Source organism: Delphinapterus leucas, chromosome X (genome assembly GCF_059928025.1).
Source record: "Delphinapterus leucas isolate spDelLeu-1000000601 "Yukka" chromosome X, BTC_Dleu_Yukka2, whole genome shotgun sequence".
Lineage (NCBI taxonomy): Eukaryota > Metazoa > Chordata > Mammalia > Artiodactyla > Monodontidae > Delphinapterus > Delphinapterus leucas.
In genome coordinates, this window is record NC_143150.1 from 16484928 (window position 1) to 16506875 (window position 21948).

A 21948-nucleotide genomic window follows, 5' to 3' on the forward strand; every position below is an offset into this window, starting at 1 on the left:
CGTGAGTGACATTTTGAAGTTTACATCCTTCTGCTAACATCTTAATTTAACAGTGTGGCAGCTTCCCTGGTGGCGCAGTGGTTGGGAATCTGCCTGCCAAGGCAGGGGACACGGGTTCGAGCCCTGGCCCAGGAAGATCCCACATGCCACAGAGCAACTAAGCCCGTGTGCCACTACTACTGAGCCTGCGCTCTAGAGCCCCTGAGCCACAACTACTGAAGCCCGCGCGCCTAGAGCCTGTGCTCCACAACAAGAGAAGGCGCTGCAATGAAAGCCCACACACCGCAATGAAGGGTAGCCCCTGTTCGCGGCAACTACAGAAAGCCCGCATGCGGCAACTACAGAAAGCCCGCGTGCAGCAACGGAGGACCCAACGCAGCCAAAAAATAAAGAAGTAAAGAAATAAATCTATTAATAAAAACAACAACAGTGTGCACTTTTTTTTCTGAAAGGAATAACAAAGCAGAAGAAACAGAAAACTAGAAATTTCTCTAGCATCAGGGACCTTGTGAAAAATCAATAAAATGATTTATTTTATATATGCAAGTCAAAATCTCCTTGTACACTTAAAATTTTGCAAATTAATACAAAGATAACAATACTGCTCCATATAAACCTTTGTATAAACATTAAAGGAAATATATGCATTATTTTGTCTTTTAGTGCTTCTGAAGCACAGAATACACAAGTCCACCTGAAGACTTTCTGTCGTCACATGCGAGAACAAATGTCAGGGGTCGAGGCAGCCTCAGGTGCACTTTGTAATGTCTCTAGACAAAATAGAACAGAGTTGGAGGTAGATTGTTTGGTGACTTCCCCTGCCTCTCCCACGGAGAAATAACTTACCCAAATAGCAGCTTTCTTACTCTTTGATCCAAACTGTCCTGAATCTTGCATGGTTTTAAAGGCACAACTAGGAACGGTTGAAAACTTTGTTCAGCACACACAAGATTACCAGTTGGCCTCTGAACACCTATTCTTTCTAAAGGACATAGTAACAGCACCAAGTAGTGCCCCACCTGCACGTGGCCCCTAGTCACTCTGGAAGTGCCCAGGACGGCCAAGTTCAAGAGTGAACCCTTATCACATGTGGTAGGGGCGACAGGGTTTACTGATTTTAACCTGCTGGATTAATAACATCACCTTCCTCAATTGGGAAAAGTAACAACAAAACAACCAAGTAATACTTTCAAAGAACACTCATAGGGCAAAAGCCAGCTTTTCCCGCCAGAGAATCTGAAAACAAGAAGCTCCACTGCTTTCTCTTAGCCTCTGGAAGGCAGTTCCCTTGACTGAAACACCGTAGGATGATCAACAATGTCCCATTATCCTACAGCACAGAACACTCATTCTTTTTCCTCCCCGGTCGTTGCGTTAACATCGTGATCTGCTGTTGACGTGATTAAACGCTGTTGGGAAGGTGATGGGATTCTATTTCTTCTAGTAGCTTCTCGAGGTACTGAATTAAGACTCGTCTTTTGAACCTAAAAACGAAGAAGAAATTTTATTATCCGAAAGGTCCTTAAAGCATTTATGATGCGTGAGGCACCGTGTGGGATACAACGTGGGACTGGCCATTCACGTGGGAAATAGAAAATGTATGTCCGTGTAAAGACAGGGCTTAGCTAATACCGAGATTACCAGCTGAGAGCCTAAGCCCACCTCAGACTGTGAGGAGTGCAAAAGGCTCCACAGACCTGGATGAATGAGTTGGCCTCAGGTAGTATTGATCTAAACGCCTCTGCAGACAGCTGTAACTATGACTGAGGGCCAGGGCTTAGGAAAGCAAGGCAGGACTTCCCTGTTGGCACTGTGGTTAAGAATCCGTCTGCCAATGCAGGGGAAAACGGGTTTGAGCCCTGGTCCGGGAAGATCCCCCATGCCGCGGAGCAACTAAGCCCGCGTGCCACAACTAGTGAGCCCGCGTGCCACAACTACTGAAGCCTGCACGCCTAGAGCCCGTGCTCCACAACGAGAGAAGTCACCGCAACGAGAAGCCCATGCACTGCAACAAAGAGTAGCCCCTGCTCGCCGCAACTTGAGAAAGCCCGTGTACAGCAATGAAGACCCAACGCAGCCAAAATTAAATAAATTAATTAATTAAAAAAAAAAAAAGAAAAGCAAGGCAGCGCCAATCCCTCCACCTGTCTTGCATTGGGCGGCCCTCCTGCTCCAAAAAACACAATGAAGAGTTCCTCTTTACACCCACCTTGCAGCTTCCTTGATGGTAAATTCAATAAATTGTTTCCTCACTGCAAGAGGTCCTTGCACTCCTTCAAGCAAAATGAAAATTCTTTCATACTCTGCAGATATTTAAAAAAAATTAGTAAAAAAAAAATTAGTATTTTTAAAAATATGGATGAAAAATAAAATTCAATCTTTACACGTCATCAGTAATCATTCCTCGTGTGTGGAAAGTTAGGTATAGTTTGTATTTGAAACACTCAAATCAAGATATCCGCACATATCTGCTAGGGAAACTCTAAACACTAATTAAATGTGGTCTGCTGAATAATGGCCCCCCAAGTTGTCCATGTCCTAATTCTGAGAACCTGTGAACATGTTACCTTATATGGCAAAAGAGACCTTACTTTGCAGATGTGATTAAGTTATGGCTCTTGAGATGGGGAGATTATCCATGTTTATACATGTTGCCCAACGTAACCACAAATATCCTTATAAAAGGGAGGCAGTAGAGCTGGTCAGAAAGAAAAGATGTAAGGGTGGGAGCAGAGAAGGGGCTAAGTTGCTGGCTTGAAGATGGAGGAAGGGCCCACGAGCGAAGGAACACGGGCAGCCTGTAGAAGCTGGAAGAGGCAAGGAAAAAGATTCTCCCTAGAGCCTGCAGAAGGAACCCTGGCCTGCCAACACCTTCGTGCTAGCCCAGTGAAAATAATTTCAGATCTGACTTCCACAACTCTAAGATAATACAGTTTTGAGCCACGAAGTTTGTGATAACTTGTTACAGCAGCAAAAGGAAACTATTACAGTAAGTAAGGGGAAAAAGAGAGAGAAAGGTGTATTGGGTCTTTTTTAGGTAAAGCAAGAGGAATCATTTTAAATTATGTGAAAGCCCAATACTTCCCAAAAATGCACCTCAAGAGATACCTTGAGTGGAACTTCCGGGAAGATGGCGGAAGAGTAAGACGCGGAGATCACCTTCCTCCCCACAGATACACCAGAAATACATCTACACGTGGAACAACTCCTACAGAACACCTACTGAACGCTGGCAGAAGACCTCAGACCTCCCAAAAGGCAAGAAACCCCCCACGTACCTGGGTAGGGCGAAAGAAAAAAGAATAAACAGAGACAAAAGGATAGGGACGGGACCTGCACCAGTGGGAGGGAGGTGTGAAAGAGCAAAAGTGTCCACACACTAGGAAGCCCCTTCGCGGGCGGAGGCTGCGGGTGGCAGACGGGGGCAGCTTCGGAGCCGCGGAGGAGAGCACAGCAACAGGGGTGCGGAGGGCAAAGCGGAGAGATTCCCGCACAGAGGATCAGGGCTGACCGACCGGCACTGAGCAGCCCGAGAGGCTTGTCTGCTCCCCCGCCGGAGCGGGCGGGGCTGGGAGCTGAGGCTCCAGCTTCGTCGGAGCGCAGGGAGAGGACTGGGGTTGGCGGCGTGAACACAGCCTGAAGGGGTTAGTGCGCCACGGCTAGCCGGGAGGGAGTCCTGGGAAAAGTCTGGAGCTGCCGAAGAGGCAAGAGACTTTTTCTTCCCTCTTTATTTCCTGGTGCGGGAGAGGGGATTAAGAAGGCTGCTTAAAGGAGCTCCAGAGACGGGCGCGAGCCACGGTTAAAAGGGCGGACCCCAGAGACGGGCATGAGATGCTAAGGCTGCTGCTGCCGCCACCAAGAAGCCTGTGTAAGGGCACAGGTCACTATCCACACCCCCTTCCGGGGAGCCTGTGCAGCCCGCCACTGCCAGGGTCCCGGGATCCAGGGACAACTCCCCCGGGAGAATGCACGGCGCGCCTCAGGCTGATTCAACGTCACGCCGGCCTCTGCCGCCGCAGGCCCGCCCCGCACTCCGTGCCCCTCCCTCCTGCCGGCCTGAGTGAGCCAGAGCCCCCGAATCAGCGGCTCCTTTAACCCCGTCCTGTCTGAGCGAAGAACAGACGCCCTCCGGCGCACGGAGAGGCGGGGCCAAATCCAAAGCTGAGCCCCTGGGAGCTGTGAGAATAAAGAAGAGAAAGGGAAATCTCTCCCAGCAGCCTCAGGAGCAGCGGATTAAAGCTCCACAATCAACTTGATGTACCCTGCAGCTGTGGAATACATGAATAGACAACGAATCATCCCAAATTAAGGAGGTGGACTTCGAGAGCAAGATTTATGATTTTTCCCCTTTTCCTTTTTTTGTGAGTGTGTATGTGTATGCTTCTGTGTGAGATTTTGTCTGTATACCTTTGCTTCCACTATTTGTTCCAGGGTTCTATCCATCCATTTTTTTGTTTTTTGGGTTTTTTTTCTCTTAATAATTATTTATTTTAATAACTTTATTATATTTTATCTTAATTTTACTTTATCGTCTTTCTTTATTTTTTTCCTTCCTTCCCTCCTTCCTTGCTCCCTCCCTCCCTCCTTTCTTTCTTTCTTTCTACTTCTACTAATTCTTTCTTTCTACTTTTTCTTCCTTTTCTTCTGAGCCGTGTGGATGAAAAGGCTCTTGGTGCTTGCTGCAGCCAGGAGTTAGTGCTGTGCCTCTGAGGTGGGAGAGCCAACTTCAGGACAGTGGTCCACAAGAGACCTCCCAGCTGCACATAATATCAGATGGCGAAAATCTCCCAGAGATCTCCATCTCAACACCAGCACCCAGCTTCACTCAACAACCAGCAAGCTACAGTGCTGGACATCCATGCCAAACAACTAGCAAGACAGGAACACAACCCCTCCCATTAGCAGAGAGGCTGCCCAAAATCATAATAAGTCGACAGACACCCCAAAACACACCACCAGACGTGGACCTGCCCACCAGAAAGACAAGATCCGGCCCCATCCACCAGAACACAGGCACTAGTCCCCTCCACCAGAAAGCCTACACAACCCACTGAACCAACCTTAGCCACTGGAGACAGACACCAAAAACAACGGGAACTACGAACCTACAGTCTGCAAAAAGGAGACCCCAAACACAGTAAGATCAGCAAAATGAGAAGACAGAAAAACACACAGCAGATGAAGGAGCAAGGGAAAAACACACCAGACCTAACAAATGAAGAAGAAATAGGCAGTCTACCTGAAAAAGAATTCAGAATAATGATAGTAAAGATGATCCAAAATCTTGGAAATAGAATAGACAAAATGCAAGAAACATTTAACAAGGACCTAGAAGAACTACAGATGAAACAAACAATGATGGACAACACAATAAATGAAATGAAAAATACTCTAGATGGGATCAATAGCAGAATAACTGAGGCAGAAGAACGGATAAGTGACCTGGAAGATAAAAGAGTGGAAATAACTACTGCAGAGCGGAATAAAGAAAAAAGAATGAAAAGAACTGAGGACAGTCACAAAGACTTCTGGGACAACATGAAACGCACCAACATTCGAATTATAGGGGTTCCAGAAGGAGAAGAGAAAAAGAAAGGGACTGAGAAAATATTTGAAGAGGTTATAGTTGAAAACTTCCCTAATATGGGAAAGGAAATAGTTAATCAAGTCCAGGAAGCACAGAGAGTCCCATACAGGAAAAATCCAAGGAGAAATACACCAAGACACATATTAATCAAACTGTCAAAAATTAAATACAAAGAAAACATATTAAAAGCAGCAAGGGAAAACCAACAAATAACACACAAGGGAATCCCCATAAGGTTAACAGCTGATCTTTCAGCAGAAACTCTGCAAGCCAGAAGGGAGTGGCAGGACATATTGAAAGTGATGAAGGAGAAAAACCTGCAACCAAGATTACTCTACCCAGCAAGGATCTCATTCAGATTTGATGGAGAAATTAAAACCTTTACAGATAAGCAAAAGCTGAGAGAGTTCAGCACCACCAAACCAGCTCTACAACAACTGCTAAAGGAACTTCTCTAGGCAAGAAACACAAGAGAAGGAAAAGACCTACAATAACGAACCCAAAACAATTAAGAAAATGGGAATAGGAACATACATATCGATAATTACCTTAAATGTAAATGGACTAAATGCTCCCACCAAAAGACAGATTGGCTGAATGGATACAAAAACAGGACCCATATATTTGCTGTCTACAAGAGACCCACTTCAGACCTAGAGACACATACAGACTCAAAGTAAGGGGATGGAAAAAGATATTTCATGCAAATGGAAACCAAAAGAAAGCTGGAGTAGCAATTCTCATATCAGACAAAATAGACTTTAAAATAAAGACTATTAGAAGAGACAAAGAAGGACACTACATAATGATCAAGGGATCGATCCAAGAAGAAGATATAACAATTGTAAATATTTATGCACCCAACATAGGAGCCTCTCAATACATAAGGCAAATACTAACAGCCATAAAAGGGGAAATCGACAGTAACACATTCATAGTAGGGGACTTTAACACCCCACTTTCACCCATGGACAGATCATCCAAAATGAAAATAAATAAGGAAACACAAGCTTTAAATGATACATTAAACAAGATGGACTTAATTGATATTTATAGGACATTCCATCCAAAAACAACAGAATACACATTTTTCTCTAGTGCTCATGGAACATTCTCCAGGATAGATCATATCTTGGGTCACAAATCAAGCCTTGGTAAATTTAAGAAAATCGAAGTTGTATCAAGTATCTTTTCCGACCACAACGCTATGAGACTAGACATCAATTACAGGAAGAGATCTGTAAAATATACAAACATATGGAGGCTAAACAATACACTACTGAATAACGAAGTGATCACTGAAGAAATCAAAGAGGAAATCAAAAAATACCTAGAAACAAATGACAATGGACACACGATGACTCAAAATCTATGGGATGCAGCAAAAGCAGTTGTAAGAGGGAAGTTTATAGCAATACAATCCTACCTTAAGAAACAGGAAACATCTCGAATAAACAACCTAACCTTGCACCTAAAGCAATTAGAGAAAGAAGAACAAAAAAAGCCCAAAGTTAGCAGAAGGAAAGAAATCATAAAAATCAGATCAGAAAGAAATGAAAAAGAAATGAAGGAAACGATAGCAAAGATCAACAAAGCTAAAAGCTGGTTCTTTGAGAAGATAAACAAAATTGATAAACCATTAGCCAGACTCATCAAGAAAAGAAGGGAGAAGACTGAAATCAATAGAATTAGAAATGAAAAAGGAGAAGTAACAACTGACACTGCAGAAATACAAAAGATCATGAGAGATTACTACAAGCAACTCTATGCCAATAAAATGGACAACCTGGAAGAAATGGACAAATCCTTAGAAAGGCACAACCTGCCAAGACTGAATCAGGAAGAAATAGAAAATATGAACAGACCAATCACAAGCACTGAAATTGAAACTGTAATTAAAAATCTTCCAACAAACAAAAGCCCAGGACCAGATGGCTTCACAGGCGAATTCTATCAAACATTTAGAGAAGAGCTAACACCTATCCTTCTCAAACTCTTCCAAAATATAGCAGACGGAGGAACACTCCCAAACTCATTCTACGAGGCCACCATCACCCTGATACCAAAACCAGACAAGGATGTCACAGAGAAAGAAAACTACAGGCCAATATCACTGATGAACATAGATGCAAAAATCCTCAACAAAATACTAGCAGACAGAATCCAACAGCACATTAAACGGATCATACACCATGATCAAGTGGGGTTTATTCCAGGAATGCAAGGATTCTTCAATATATGCAAATCAATCAACGTGATACACCATATTAACAAACTGAAGGAGAAAAACCACATGATCATCTCAATAGATGCAGAGAAAGCCTTTGACAAAATTCAACACCCATTTATGATAAAAACCCTGCAGAAAGTAGGCATAGAGGGAACTTTCCTCAACATAATAAAGGCCATATATGACAAACCCACAGCCAACATCGTCCTCAATGGGGAAAAACTGAAAGCATTTCCACTAAGATCAGGAACAAGACAAGGTTGCCCACTCTCACCACTCTTATTCAACATAGTTTTGGAAGTTTTAGCCACAGCAATCAGAGAAGAAAAGGAAATAAAAGGAATCCAAATTGGAAAAGAAGAAGTAAAGCTGTCACTGTTTGCAGATGACATGATACTATACATAGAGAATCCTAAAGATGCTACCAGAAAACTACTAGAGCTAATCAATGAATTTGGTAAAGTAGCAGGATACAAAATTAATGCACAGAAATCTCTGGCATTCCTTTACACTAAGGATGAAAAATCTGAAAGTGAAATCAAGAAAACACTCCCATTTAACACTGCAACAAAAAGAATAAAATATCTAGGAATAAACCTACCTAAGGAGACAAAAGACCTGTATGCAGAAAATTATAAGACACTGATGAAAGAAATTAAAGACGATACAAATAGATGGAGAGATATACCATGTTCTTGGATTGGAAGAATCAACATTGTGAAAATGATTCTACTACCCAAAGCAATCTACAGATTCAATGCAATCCCTATCAAACTACCACTGGCATTTTTCACAGAACTAGAACAAAAAAATTTCACAATTTGTATGGAAACACAAAAGACCCCGAATAGCAAAATCAATCTTGAGAACGAAAAACGGAGCTGGAGGAATCAGGCTTCCTGACTTCAGACTATACTACAAAGCTACAGTAATCAAGACAGTATGGTACTGGCACAAAAACAGAAAGATAGATCAATGGAACAGGATAGAAAGCCCAGAGATAAACCCACGCACATATGGTCACCTTATCTTTGATAAAGGAGGCAGGAATGTACAGTGGAGAAAGGACAGCCTCTTCAATAAGTGGTGCTGGGAAAACTGGACAGGTACATGTAAAAGTATGAGATTAGATCACTCCCTAACACCATACACAAAAATAAGCTCAAAATGGATTAAAGACCTAAATGTAAGGCCAGAAACTATCAAACTCTTAGAGGAAAACATAGGCAGGACACTCTATGACATAAATCACAGCAAGGTCCTTCTTGACCCACCTCCTAGAGAAATGGAAATAAAAACAAAAATAAACAAATGGGACCTAATGAAACTTCAAAGCTTTTGCACAGCAAAGGAAACCATAAACAAGACCAAAAGGCAACCCTCAGAATGGGAGAAAATATTTGCAAATGAAGCAACTGACAAAGGATTAATCTCCAAAATTTATAAGCAGCTCATGCAGCTTAATAAGAAAAAAACAAACAACACAATCCAAAAATGGGCAGAAGACCTAAACAGACATTTCTCCAAAGAAAATATACAGACTGCCAACAAACACATGAAAGAATGCTCAACATCACTAATCATTAGAGAAATGCAAATTAAAACTACAATGAGATATCATCTCACACCAGTCAGAATGGCCATCATCAAAAAATCTAGAAACAATGAATGCTGGAGAGGGTGTGGAGAAAAGGGAACTCTCTTACACTGTTGGTGGGAATGTAAATTGATACAGCCACTGTGGAGAACAGTATGGAGGTCCCTTAAAAAACTAAAAATAGAACTACCATATGACCCAGCACTCCCGCTACTGGGCATATACCCTGAGAAGACCATAATTCAAAAAGAATCATGTACCAAAATGTTCATTGCAGCTCTATTTACAATAGCCCGGAGATGGAAACAACCTAAGTGTCCATCATCAGATGAATGGATAAAGAAGATGTGGCACATATATACAATGGAATATTACTCAGCCATAAAAAGAAATGAAATTGAGCTATTTGTAATGAGGTGGATAGACCTAGAGTCTGTCATACAGAGTGAAGTAAGTCAGAAAGAGAGAGACAAGTACCGTATGCTAACACATATATATGGAATTAAGAAAAAAAAATGTCATGGGGAACCTAGGGGTAAAACAGGAATAAAGACACAGACTTACTGGAGAATGGACTTGAGGATATGGAGAGGGGGAAGGGTAAACTGTGACAAATCGAGAGAGAGGCATGGACATATATACACTACCAAACCTAAAGTAGATAGCTAGTGGGAAGCAGCCGCATAGCACAGGGAGATCAGCTCGGTGCTTTGTGACCGCCTGGAGGGGTGGGATAGGGAGGGTGGGAGGGAGGGAGACGCAAGCGGGGAGTGATATGGGAACATATGTATATATATAACTGATTCATTTTGTTGTGAAGCTGAAACTAACATACCATTACAAAGCAATTAAACTCCAATAAAATAAAAAAGAGATACCTTGAATCTATTCTGAATCCTAAACGGAAAGGGACCTCCATTATATTATTGATAGATGGTCTTTCACTACTTACTTCGCCCAAATTTTCGAACTTCCTTCATTAACTGGTGTTTTATATCAGCATTGATTCCTTGTGCCATAGCAGGAGTTATTTGTGATGTATTTGGCCCAGTTTCCAAAGCAGATGCTACCGAGACTTTTCGATCATCTGCAGAGACGCTGCAGTTCTTGGTTCCTCCTATGACTGCATTACTACCAGGACTGTGCATCAGGTCATCTTTCCTGAGACTAGTGAAATCATCAGACAGGGAATCCACTTGGTCGGGCGGGATACTATCTCCTGCCATATTCATAAGCTCTGGGGCAGCAGATTTTGACAGGAAGCCATCGGGTGAGATTTGACCATTTTCCATCTTCTCATGAACATCGTGAGTGACAGTAACATCTGGAAACCAAATTAACAAGTGGAGCTGTGACGTAGGTGCATTATGGCAACCCCACAGGGACCACCCGGTGCTCCTCAGTTTTGAGGAAATTGTTTCATAAAGCAAGAGGAAGTACCAGATGGAGCCTGAGACCCCTCAAATTGGGCTCAGGAAGGTAATACGACAAACGCACTTTCTTCTCTTCGTGGCACCATGAACACATATGGAAACCAAGTAAGACAGTACAACGAATAAAGAGGCTCAGGTCCCTGGTGCTGAGGGTTGAGCTGCAGCTCGTGCTTTACAAGCTGAAAAGCAGCAAGTCTCACTTGGTGGCATGATTTCTGTCCTTTACCTATGAAATGCCATGCTCTACCGAGCTTGACATCAGATTACATGGCCCCCCCGCCAAACTCCCGCCTCTCTCCCTCCAAAGTTCTGAGGAAACACAGGTGGTGGCCACTAGACCTGAAGGCTCTGTATGGCCCCCGTCACCCCACCCCAAATCCCTGTCAGTATAAGATCTTCCTCATACATCTTTTCTCTCCCAGAAACCTGAGTTTCTTTTTACTCCAGGTCTGACACCTCTTCTCCATTGACTCGTCCTGCTCTGTGCCGGGCGCCGTGCCAGGAGCCGGGGAGCGGCAGCCAACAGGACAGACGCCAACAATCCCCGCCCTTATGGAGCTTCCATGCTCATGGGGACGCCAGGCAGTAGGTGTACAATGATCCAACAAAATTATTACAGTTGGAATTCGTGTTAGGGAAGAAGCAAGCAGGGATGGGACAGAGAGCAGGAGGGGGAGCCCCAGCGGACCACGTGGTCGGGAAGGCCCTCCTGAGGAGGTGTCCTTTGGGCAGAGCCTGGAGGAGGAGAGAGAGCCGGCCTGTGCACATGCAGAGGAAGAGCTCCAGGCTGCGGCGAGGGCACGTGCAGAGCCCCGGGGAGGGGACTGGCCAGGGAGCACAGAGCAAAGGACAGAGGCAGAGAGAGCAAGGAGGAGATGACAGGCCACGTGTTAGGAGAGGATGGCGGGCCCAGGTCGTGCAGAGCTGGGAGACCAGGGTCGGGAGCTCAGATTGTGTTCTGAGTGCCTAGGAAAGGTGATGATGGGTCTTCAGCATGGATGTGGCGTGATCTCATTTCTGTGTTGGCGTGATCACTTTGTCTGCAGGGCAGGAAGTGACTTAGATGTGCAGGAGATGGGAAGTAGGGAAATCAGATAAGAAGCTATTGGAGTAGCTTGGTGACATGAGGGCAGCCCAGATCAGAAGAATGGAGAGAAATGGTGGGATGTGAGATTTATATTGGGCATCATCCAGTGGAATGCAGGAGGCCGGTTCAGACTGCACTGGGTTGGAGCATAGAGAGGAACTGGGGACACAGAACACACATGCAGACCCATTTGCTCCTACTGACTCAGCAACTCCAAATGGCTGCACATCCTTCCGCCTTGCCCTGGCAAAGCAAACAGGCGTATCTCTTGCCATTTCTCCAACTTGTGTTAATTACTATGAAAGTAAGGATCTTCCTCCCCTCATACATATTGAGATCCTTGAAACACAGTCTCCACTCCCCACGGGGCCCTTGGTACCTACCACATAGATGGTTTAATAACGGTTTACTTAACGAACAAAAACTGAATACAAAAGAAATGAATACAAAGGAAAAGAAAATTGTTTAGTGTCTTAGTCCTCTAGGGGCCATAAGGAAATCACAACCACTACTCTATACCTGTATGTACAAGGGTGGGTTTTATGAGGTTTGGATAAGATGGGAACCACGAGGCTGAGGGTGGTCCCTTTCCGCCCACGTGGTTAGTTACAGTAGGTGGTGTTTGTGGTTTCCTCAACAGCAGGGACATACTCCGCCTTCTCTTAGATGACAGAGGACTGCTGGGTTCTCCAGGACGTTTCACTTTGTTTTGTGGCCCTGTTACAAACTCATCTGCTTCATCAATCATCATTCCCTAGAAAACATCAATGAACATATTCCATTAAAGACAGCACTGCACGAACTCTTCACATGCATATACAATCATACGCTACGTCACCAATACAGATCTTAACCATCGGCCAAAGATTTGCCATAGCCCACAGAGACCGTCCTCAGGAAACGCTACTCAATTTCAATCTAGTCTAAGTGGGACGAGGAGGAAACTTGTTGTAAGGTCAAACATAACACAATCACGATTAACCAGAAAGCTTGGGGAATGAGCAACGCGATGAGAGTTCCAAAGTGGGAGTAAACCCACAGTGACCTTTCTGAAGAAGATACAAACCATTTTGCATCAACCCTTGGTAAGGCAATTCATTCCCTTTTGTGTGCTTTAAACCCATCCTTAAGAAATATTGATAGTCACTGTATAGAATGCTGCATGAAAATGGTGATGGGCAGGTAGATGGAAAATGTCATTCCCCCAACAGCAATCTCACAGAGATTCAAATATGTCCACCTTGGTGCTGGACAGAAATGAGGGAGGGGGCTTTTCACCCTTGGGACTAGATAAAAGATGAGAGCCAGCAGTATAGAAGGTTAACTAAAAGCTGTTCTCATCCAAGGGTAATCCAAGAATGCGCACTCCCATTATTTGAATAAAATCATAATAAATGACTTTTCCAAAGCATTTCCCAAAGCAAAACAGTACATAAAGGGGAAAACACAGTCACTGAGCACGTACCACGTGTCAGGTAATGTTCTAAATGGTGTACGGGTACTAAGTCAATACTCCAGAGAGCTCTGTTAGTTAGGTGTCATAGTTATCTCCAGGGCCACAAATGAGGAAACCAAGACACAGAAAGATTAAGAAAAACTCCAGTTAATTGAAGATTCAGGTGAAGCAGAATACCTTTCAGTCTACTTTTGCTACAGAAGACATTATTTCACGGTCTGCACGTTTATAACAATGGTCTCCTCTATGAATGCAGATATAATCTCCATTTGTCTTCATGCTTATATGGTCAAGTCAGTATATCTCTCACTTATACACACAGAGATACACACACACACACGCGCATGCACACACACACATCTCACATGTATATCTCACGCACACATCTCACATGTAGAACAAGCCAATAAGGCAACACCACTTAGTACTTCATATTTCAAGAGGAATACTTTATAACTGTCTAGATACAGCACTAGAGAGCTGAATAATGTAAACAGAGGAAATAAACAGTGATCTCAATATTAAAGGAATTAGTGTGTGGAGGTGGGAACAAATACAGACTCTGGAGCTGGAAACACGGGGGTTCAAATCCTGGCTCTTAGCAGTCGTGTCACTGGGGTGAACCATTTGGCCACTATGAGCTGTGATTTCATATTATAGGGCAGACAGTAGCACTCATCTGCAGCTGTGAGCATTCAATGTTATCATTTAAAATAGCACCTACTACGTATCAGTAAATGGCAGCTATCACTTTGTTTAACCAACACACTCTTGCATAAGGAGGCTCCCACTTTCCATTCACAAAGAGCCCTGGAGGCATATTTTATCTCTTAAACAAACAAAAGGAGAACCTCTGAGTTACCTACACATTGCCAAGAAGAAAGGAATTATTGCAAGAACATCACGATCTAGGCAGACATAGAAATAGGTATCCCACCTTCTTATCTTGCTTAAATGGATTGCCAAAAGTATGTAGTCTTTTTGGTTGATCTGGATCAATCTCTCGAAGTGGAGAAGCCAGTGTCTTTAGATATTCTTGATAGTTACCCATTTGTGCGACTGGAACACTATGAAGGGAATCTGCAAAATCACCGGAAAAGCAACAGATACTATACAGCAGAAGTGTGTGGTCCTTTTGAGAGGACATGATCATAGTCTGATTTAGCATTGTGTATCTTGGCAACCGACAGTCTAAAATCTCGAATCTAGCAGCCTGGATCTAAAATCATCTCTCTTCATCCCACTCATCACTCAGTCTACCATCACTTCGGCCTACAAGCTCAAATCCCTAGGGCAAGAACAACTCCCTCACTCTTCATACCAGGTTCGAGAAGGGGCTGACATTCCCTATACCACCATCCCAACTCAAAACCCCATATTTTGTGTTTTCAAGAGCCTAGGCTCAGGGCTTCCCTGGTGGCGCAGTGGTTAAGAATCCACCTGCCAATGCGGGAGAAATGGGTTCAAGCCCTGGTCCGGGAAGATCCCACATGCCGCGGAGCAGCTAAGCCCGTGCACCACAACTACTGAAGCCTGCACTCTAGAGCCCGCGCTCCGCAACAAGAGAAGCCACCGCAATGAGAAGCCCGCGCACCACAACGAAGAGTAGCCCCTGCTCGCCGCAACTAGAGAAAGCCCGCACGCAGCAACGAAGACCCAACGCAGCCAAAAATAAAATAAAATTTAAAAATAAATTTATTTTTAAAAAAAGGAGCCTCGGCTCCATGGTTTTCTCTTATCATCCAGAGAATCTTGGTTAGCGGGCCTCACCCTCTTGGAAAATTTGATTAGATCTACAGGCTCTCTTCCTAGAAAAGTCTCCCCTGCCAAAAAAACAAAAACAAAAACAAAATGGCGTATAATTTCAGGAGGTTGGCCAGGCTAAGATTTGCACATTTTAATGGACAAATGACCCTGCTTAAAACGAGCAAAATGGAGTAAAGGGGAATTACACACCATCACCAATTATCCTAGACAATATCAGGTTCATTCTTTTCCTGTAAATGAGGAATTTGGATTGAATTCATCACAGTAGGCTGGGCGGTTATAGCTTCGGGGCATGCAATTTCCGGAATCTGATAGACCTAGGTTCTGCCACTTTCCAACTCACTAAACCTGGGCAAACTACTAAAATGCTCACTCTCAGTTCCAATGTCCATAAAAATGGGCACAAACACAGCATCTATCTCATGGGGTTGCTTTGAGACTTACAAGAGCTAAAACGTGTAGTGTAATATATGCACCGATTAATGCACACTTCCCCTTAAACCCGAGAACAATAAACTTGTTCCTGGGTAGCTGAAGGGATTCTGGAAAAGAGGCATTATAAATATTAAAGTATTACAAAATAACTTACTCGTTATGCAATAAACATCTTCGTGAGAGTCAGACTTGACATTTGCCTAATCAACAAAAAGTGCTTCTTTGTTCACTTACCTTCATCTTGTCCAACAATAAACTTGTGTGTTTTCAGCAGATTGGATCGCATTCTGGTTAACTGGTCTAAAAGACCTCTACGTGGAATATCATAAGCATTTCTATACGTCTGAGGTTTCAAATCCTATTTGAAATGAAACAATTTCAGTTACTCCTGAGGCTTTTAATATAGAAATATAATTCCTAATCCTCTTAAAATCTTAGTGAAGAGAGGGATATTCATTACAACTAACTACAGTAGAATTTTGCCAGTGGAAAATTTGCCTTCGCTGGCTGTGTTCTGAATTCTAATACACCCACAGAGCATTAAAGCCACTGGGAATATCCTTTTTCAATATGTCATTTAAAACATCAAATCCTGAGATTTGTGCCGGGGGAAGCCTTGCAGGCCCACTGTTTGTAATCTAGATGTAGCCCGCCTGCAGCCACGGGGGTGAGCTGCTGGGATGTCCATCCGGGAAGCAGTGGCTGATCCTACAAGGGCTGCAGTGATCTGACCACCTCCAGCCCCAGTACCTTTGGGATCTGGGGCAGCATTGGAGCCCAGGCTGTGCTCTTCCCCAGGCTGCCCCCAGCCAGTGATGGAGGATGATGGGGGATGTTAGGGCCTGGCCAGTTCTGCCCAATGTGGACCTCCTCTATGGGAGATCGTGGTGCCAGGCTTCCCTTCTGGGCTGGTTAAGATTTTCTACAAGCTATACTGATGTCTGAGGCTCTTCATACCCATTCCTCCTTCCTTCCCCCACCCTCTCACAAGTGTTAGTTCAGCAGCGTAATCTGACGGTTAGCAGACATTTGGTCCTGTCCAAAATGTCTGTACAACATTTGGTCCACGCCAGAGGTCCTTGATAATTGGTCACACTTGGTCCTGTCCAAAATGTCCATGGAGACATGTGGTCCACACCAAAGGGTCCTTGATATTTGGTTCTGTCCAAAACCATTTGGCATGAACCAAATATGCTCATGGATATGTTTTGGATCGAACCAGATTTCAAGGACCTTTTGGTGTGGACCAAATGTCTTATGGACATTTTGTTTAGGACCAAATGTTCTGCAAGGGATCTGAAAGCTCTCTCTGCTTACTCGTGTTCCTTCTCCCCTTTATCTTTCACAGACCTTACCACCCCCCCCACCCCAAACAATCTATTTATGTCACAGTTTACCTTGTTTAAGAGCCCTACTTGGAAGCCGGCAAATTCTTTGGTATTCAATTCTGCCAGTCTCGGTGCTGTTTCTCCTATGATTTCTTTCAATAGTTTTCTAAAATTTTTATTGTGAGTCAAGGACACGCCACCTCCAGAATGATTTTTCACTTTGATTCCAATTTCCTGGGGAGGTTTCTTCCCCACTGATGCTAGTATTCGTTCTGACTCTAGTTTGGTCTAAAATGAAAGTACATAGTACGTTATGAAAAGATCTATATTATCACTATTGTTTTTACTACTTAAGAAAGATAATACTTTAAGAAACCCATTGAACAAATTTCAATCGCAAATCACAGAAAAACGGATAATTAAACATTTTCCTGTGCTTCTCTGTACTACCACAGCAAACAGAGAGAGGGGGCTAGAAAGACAAATAATACACTTTTTTTTTTCTCTTGTCTAGTGTCAAAATTATGATTGAATCATGGAGAGAATGAAAACCATGGGTAAGAATTACATGTAAAATCACATTTTGCTACTGTAAAATCTAGTCTAAGTGAACATATTCATTTCGGACCCAGACATAAAGGGTAAAACTCTGTATTTATAAAAGTACACTAGTACTAAAATTCAGATTACATAGATTGCATTATATCTGAAAAAAACTTATAGTGTTTAGTTCTAATATCAGACCACCCCCCCAAAAGTAATACTTAACAAATATTACCAAGTAAATAATTTGTAATATGTACTCAGTAAGTTTCTTACTAACTCACAAGAAAAAAAATCCTCTTAATAGACACTATTATACCATATTGATAAATATTGCTTGAGAATGTATTGTAGCAATATATTTGGGCATATTTCGTGATTTACATACATCTGAGATGGTTCAAAGAACACTGGTGACATAGAGTTATTAAATTAGTAATTAAATTAGTAATTAGAGCTAGTATAAATTAGTAACGATCTTTTCTTTTTCTCTAAAAGGTGGAATTCCACCAATGTCCAGTAAGCCCAAATTAATTTGAATTTCTTGTGGTTTGGTCAGAGATACTCATAAATTTTCCCTAATTATTGGAATTAAGTATGTTTATTATCTTTTTAAAAACTTAGTCATGAAATAAGGGATAAGAGCAAATGAAGGGTCTGCTTCCACAAACTGGTCCTGAAAGGTCATTGATAAAACTGTACAAGCAACGTGTCCCAGAAAGCCCCAGAACTTGCATGAGTTTCAACTCTGTTCACTATTCTTCCTTCTGGCCATACCCTGCTGACACAGCCTTAAAGGCCTAAGGTAAACATCAAATAAAAAAATATAAATCAATAGATCAATAAATAAATAAATAACCAAAACAAAACATTTAACAACAACAACAAAAATCTATTAGCAGAGAGGGAAAGGGGTTAAGGGGACACTTGATAGATCAGAAATCTGGGTTTGTCTTTACTTTCTTTTGCATTTATGAGCACAGTGGTCTGGTAGGAGCTGGTAAACTCCAGACTATACTTAAGTTTTTGCCAGTTCCTAGCAAGGTGTGTCAGCATCCCAAATTGTGGAGTCATTTTGGTTCTTTGGTGTCAGAAATCTGACAGTTATTTGCTCTGACACTTATTTGCTCTGTTTTCTAAAGGCCCAACTTTGAAACATATCCAACTTGAAGCATTATTGTCACTGCAAATGCTACTACTATTCCCTACCTGGGAATACATTTGTGCACAAGAAGAAAGTAAAGCTGCTGCATTAATTTGTCATGTAACATAACACATTTGTATGGCAGTAAAGCTCTAACTCAGTAGTTCTCAAACATTTCCACCCTGCAAGAATGGGCTAGGTAGAGGTGAGAAGTACGATAAGTAGGGGTGAGTGGAGGATGAGGTACTAATAGAGAGGGGCAGGCAAGGGACAAGGTGAATAATGCAAATGAGGTGGGGGAACAGATGGAGGGCCTGTCACCCTCCAGTGCGAGGAACACTGGTCTCATCTCCCCCTCTCCAAGAAAAAGCATACTGATATTTATTGCCTAAAAACACATTTCAGGCAAGTCATTAATCACACCATGCCTCAATGTGCTGACCTAAAAAGGGGGATGCTCTAGCCCAACGTGATTTGAGGAGAAACTAGGTTGAGGATAGACAAAATGTGACCCACGGATAATTCTATTAAGCCTCTGCCCCTCCTAGGCCACAAAATATCAACCAGCTTGTGGGTAGAACAAACTGGCAAGCGAAAGGAGAAATGGCACAGCATCAAATGATACTGACAGACCCTTAACTGCAGTTTAATGGTGAAGCTAGAAGCCATAGAGAATCACATTATTACTAATCCATAAAGTGTAGAAATATATACACATTTAATTTGAAAATTACAGTTATACTAAAGAATAAGGAAATGCACTTCTGAGGGCAAAGGATTTTTGTTTGTTTGTTTTTACCAATACTACCTGTTGGCTGAGTTTTTTAAGGTAAGAGATAACACTGTAACTAAGTCCACAATCTAAATTATCTGATATCAGATTTGGAGCTCCCATCATCCTTAGTGCTTTCTTTAATGGCTATAAGGAAACAAAATACACAACAGTAAGAATAGAATAAATCTTAAAATACTCAAACTTCAGTTATAAGGGGCAAAGGGACATGATTCATTTCTTAGAAGTCAAGGTGCTGCACATAAAACCAAACATGGAACATTAAAAAGTGGCAATGAAAATAGCAGAAAAGTAAAGAGCAGAAAGTAAAAAAATCAGAAGAGAGTGGGATAAGAAGAGCAAGTAACAGCAAATTCAAACAGGTAAATTGCTTTCAGTCTTAATTCCCAAGTCATAAAATCATTTCACATTGCATTTTATTGTGCACCCCATTCCTGCCATGGTAAATACTAACACACCCCAATTTCTCCTCCCAGTGACACCAGTGGTACCACTTAAGGTTCTGCCTTTTCACCTCTAGAAACTTGGCTTAAAGTTTACCACATCTACCTCTGAAATGATTTTGATAATCTTGATTTAGATTATATGACTCGTTCAAAATAATTATGAATATTTTTCTCAAATTGTAAAAATCCAAATGACACCAAGTGATTTTTTACTCTTTTTGGATTCCCTCTAACCAGTGCCCCTACTTCATGCTGTGTCTAGGACACATTTAACAAGCCATAAGTAAATATAATGTCTTGAGGTTGTTTGTTTTTTTTTCAGAGGAAAACCCAATAGTGCGAATTTCTAGAGTTAAAAAGGGAAGTTGATATAATACATAAATCCAGTCCTATTTTTCTTAAATTCCAAAATTATAATTTCACAAGGTTAGTTTTTATAAGAGAAACATAGATGTGTTTTATAACAATAACCATGGCAGTTAAAGGAAATAAAATAAGCAGACCTCTTTTGTGCCGCCATGATATCTCCAAGCTCTTACACATAATTTGAGAAGACAAGGGCGACCCAAATTTACAAATTAAAAATAAAACTATCTTATTTCAGGGGTGAAGTTTTTGATTGATTGGATAGAGTTAATACATACTAATAAGTAGTATGGAGGCAGAGTTTTTAAGTAGCTGTCAAAAGCCTGTCGCCACTTCACATTTGGCTTAAGCTTGTGAACTTTAAACAAGTCATCTGCAAGAGAAAATCCAAGAAAATATTATACTATTCCAGTCCTAAATTCCAAGATCTAAGTCAAGCAACCCACATCTATTATATAATTTCCTAGAAATTTCCAGTTTCAATTACATTAGATGAACATTTCATCGGAGTTTATTTGATTATCTTTTTTTGGTACTATGTACCAAAATTATATATAGCAGTTTTCTAGAAAATGAAATAAATTCTCAGGTTACATATTCATCTTCCATCTGTGAAGCTACATAAAATATAATATTAAAACACGGACTCTGATCTATGTGAAATATTATCTTACATATTGGTAACTCTAGTGTAGTAATTTTCACCTGAGAAGGAATCCATGGTCACTGGTGGATGGAATATTTCTTTTATTTAAATAGAGAATGTTAAAACAACAAGAACAACAAGAACAAAACGAACTCATAGATACACAGAGCAGATTGCTGGTTGCCGGGGCGGGGGGGGGGGGTGGGTGAAATGGGTGAAGGGGGTCAAATGGTACAGACTTCCAGTTATAACATAAATAAGTCATGGGGATGTAATGTACAGCGTGATGATTATAGTTAACTACGCTGTAGTGCATATTTGAAAGCTGCGAAGAGTAGATCTTAATATTTCTCATCACAAGGAAAGAATTGGAACTATGTGTGGTGATGGATGTTAACTAGATTTATCGTGGTGATCATTTTGCAATACATACAAATATCGAATCATTATGTTGCACACCTGAGACTAATAGAATATGTCAATTATACCTCAATAATTTCTGGGCAATGATGGCACGCTCTAAATTACGTTTTGGATTCTCCTTAATCAGTGTATATTTTGTTTATCCATATTTCCCCCCTCTTCATTTCCTTGATTTCTGTGGTCAGGCATTTTGAGCCAAACTTTGGGTCTCTCAAACATTAGTTAACAATTGGCTGATGGCACTAGTAAAAGCAAGTAGAGATGTATGTTGAAGTTGAAAATTCTGTACAACTAAGTATGGTTCTTGAATATGGTGTATTATTAATATAACTAAAGACATTTTCCTTAAAAAAGCAGATATCCCCTATATTTTTACACTCAAATTTAATTATTTAAATAATCCAAAGGCATTGTATACACTACATGGAAAATTCCCAAAATATCTCATTATTTCCTTCCAAGGATAAGAAATTTTTTAATATAATAATTCAAAATTGATATCCCGACATCAACCAACATGAACCTGCCACACTTACTATAAATATCAAAGATATTATAAATTCACTCTCTATATTGTTTCTTCATGTTTTACTGGCTTTTATCCAAAAAACAAATGCTTTCCTTCCAGGAACAAAACGATCCCTATGCCATATGCACAATTTCTCTA

At 41.7% G+C, this 21948-nt stretch overlaps 1 protein-coding gene across 1 annotated transcript in view; it reads right to left on the reverse strand.

Moving 5' to 3' along the window:
- Positions 1-504: 504 nt before the first annotated feature.
- LOC111164523 (integrator complex subunit 6-like) overlaps positions 505-21948 on the reverse strand; it is a 58495-nt gene continuing 37051 nt past the window's right edge. The window contains 10 exon segments of the mRNA XM_022554232.3: positions 505-1404; positions 1406-1484; positions 2210-2303; positions 10367-10738; positions 12454-12688; positions 14328-14470; positions 15827-15950; positions 16990-17208; positions 19416-19526; positions 20491-20585. Coding sequence (XP_022409940.2) covers positions 1375-1404; positions 1406-1484; positions 2210-2303; positions 10367-10738; positions 12454-12688; positions 14328-14470; positions 15827-15950; positions 16990-17208; positions 19416-19526; positions 20491-20585 — 1502 coding nt within the window. The 3' untranslated portion in view covers positions 505-1374.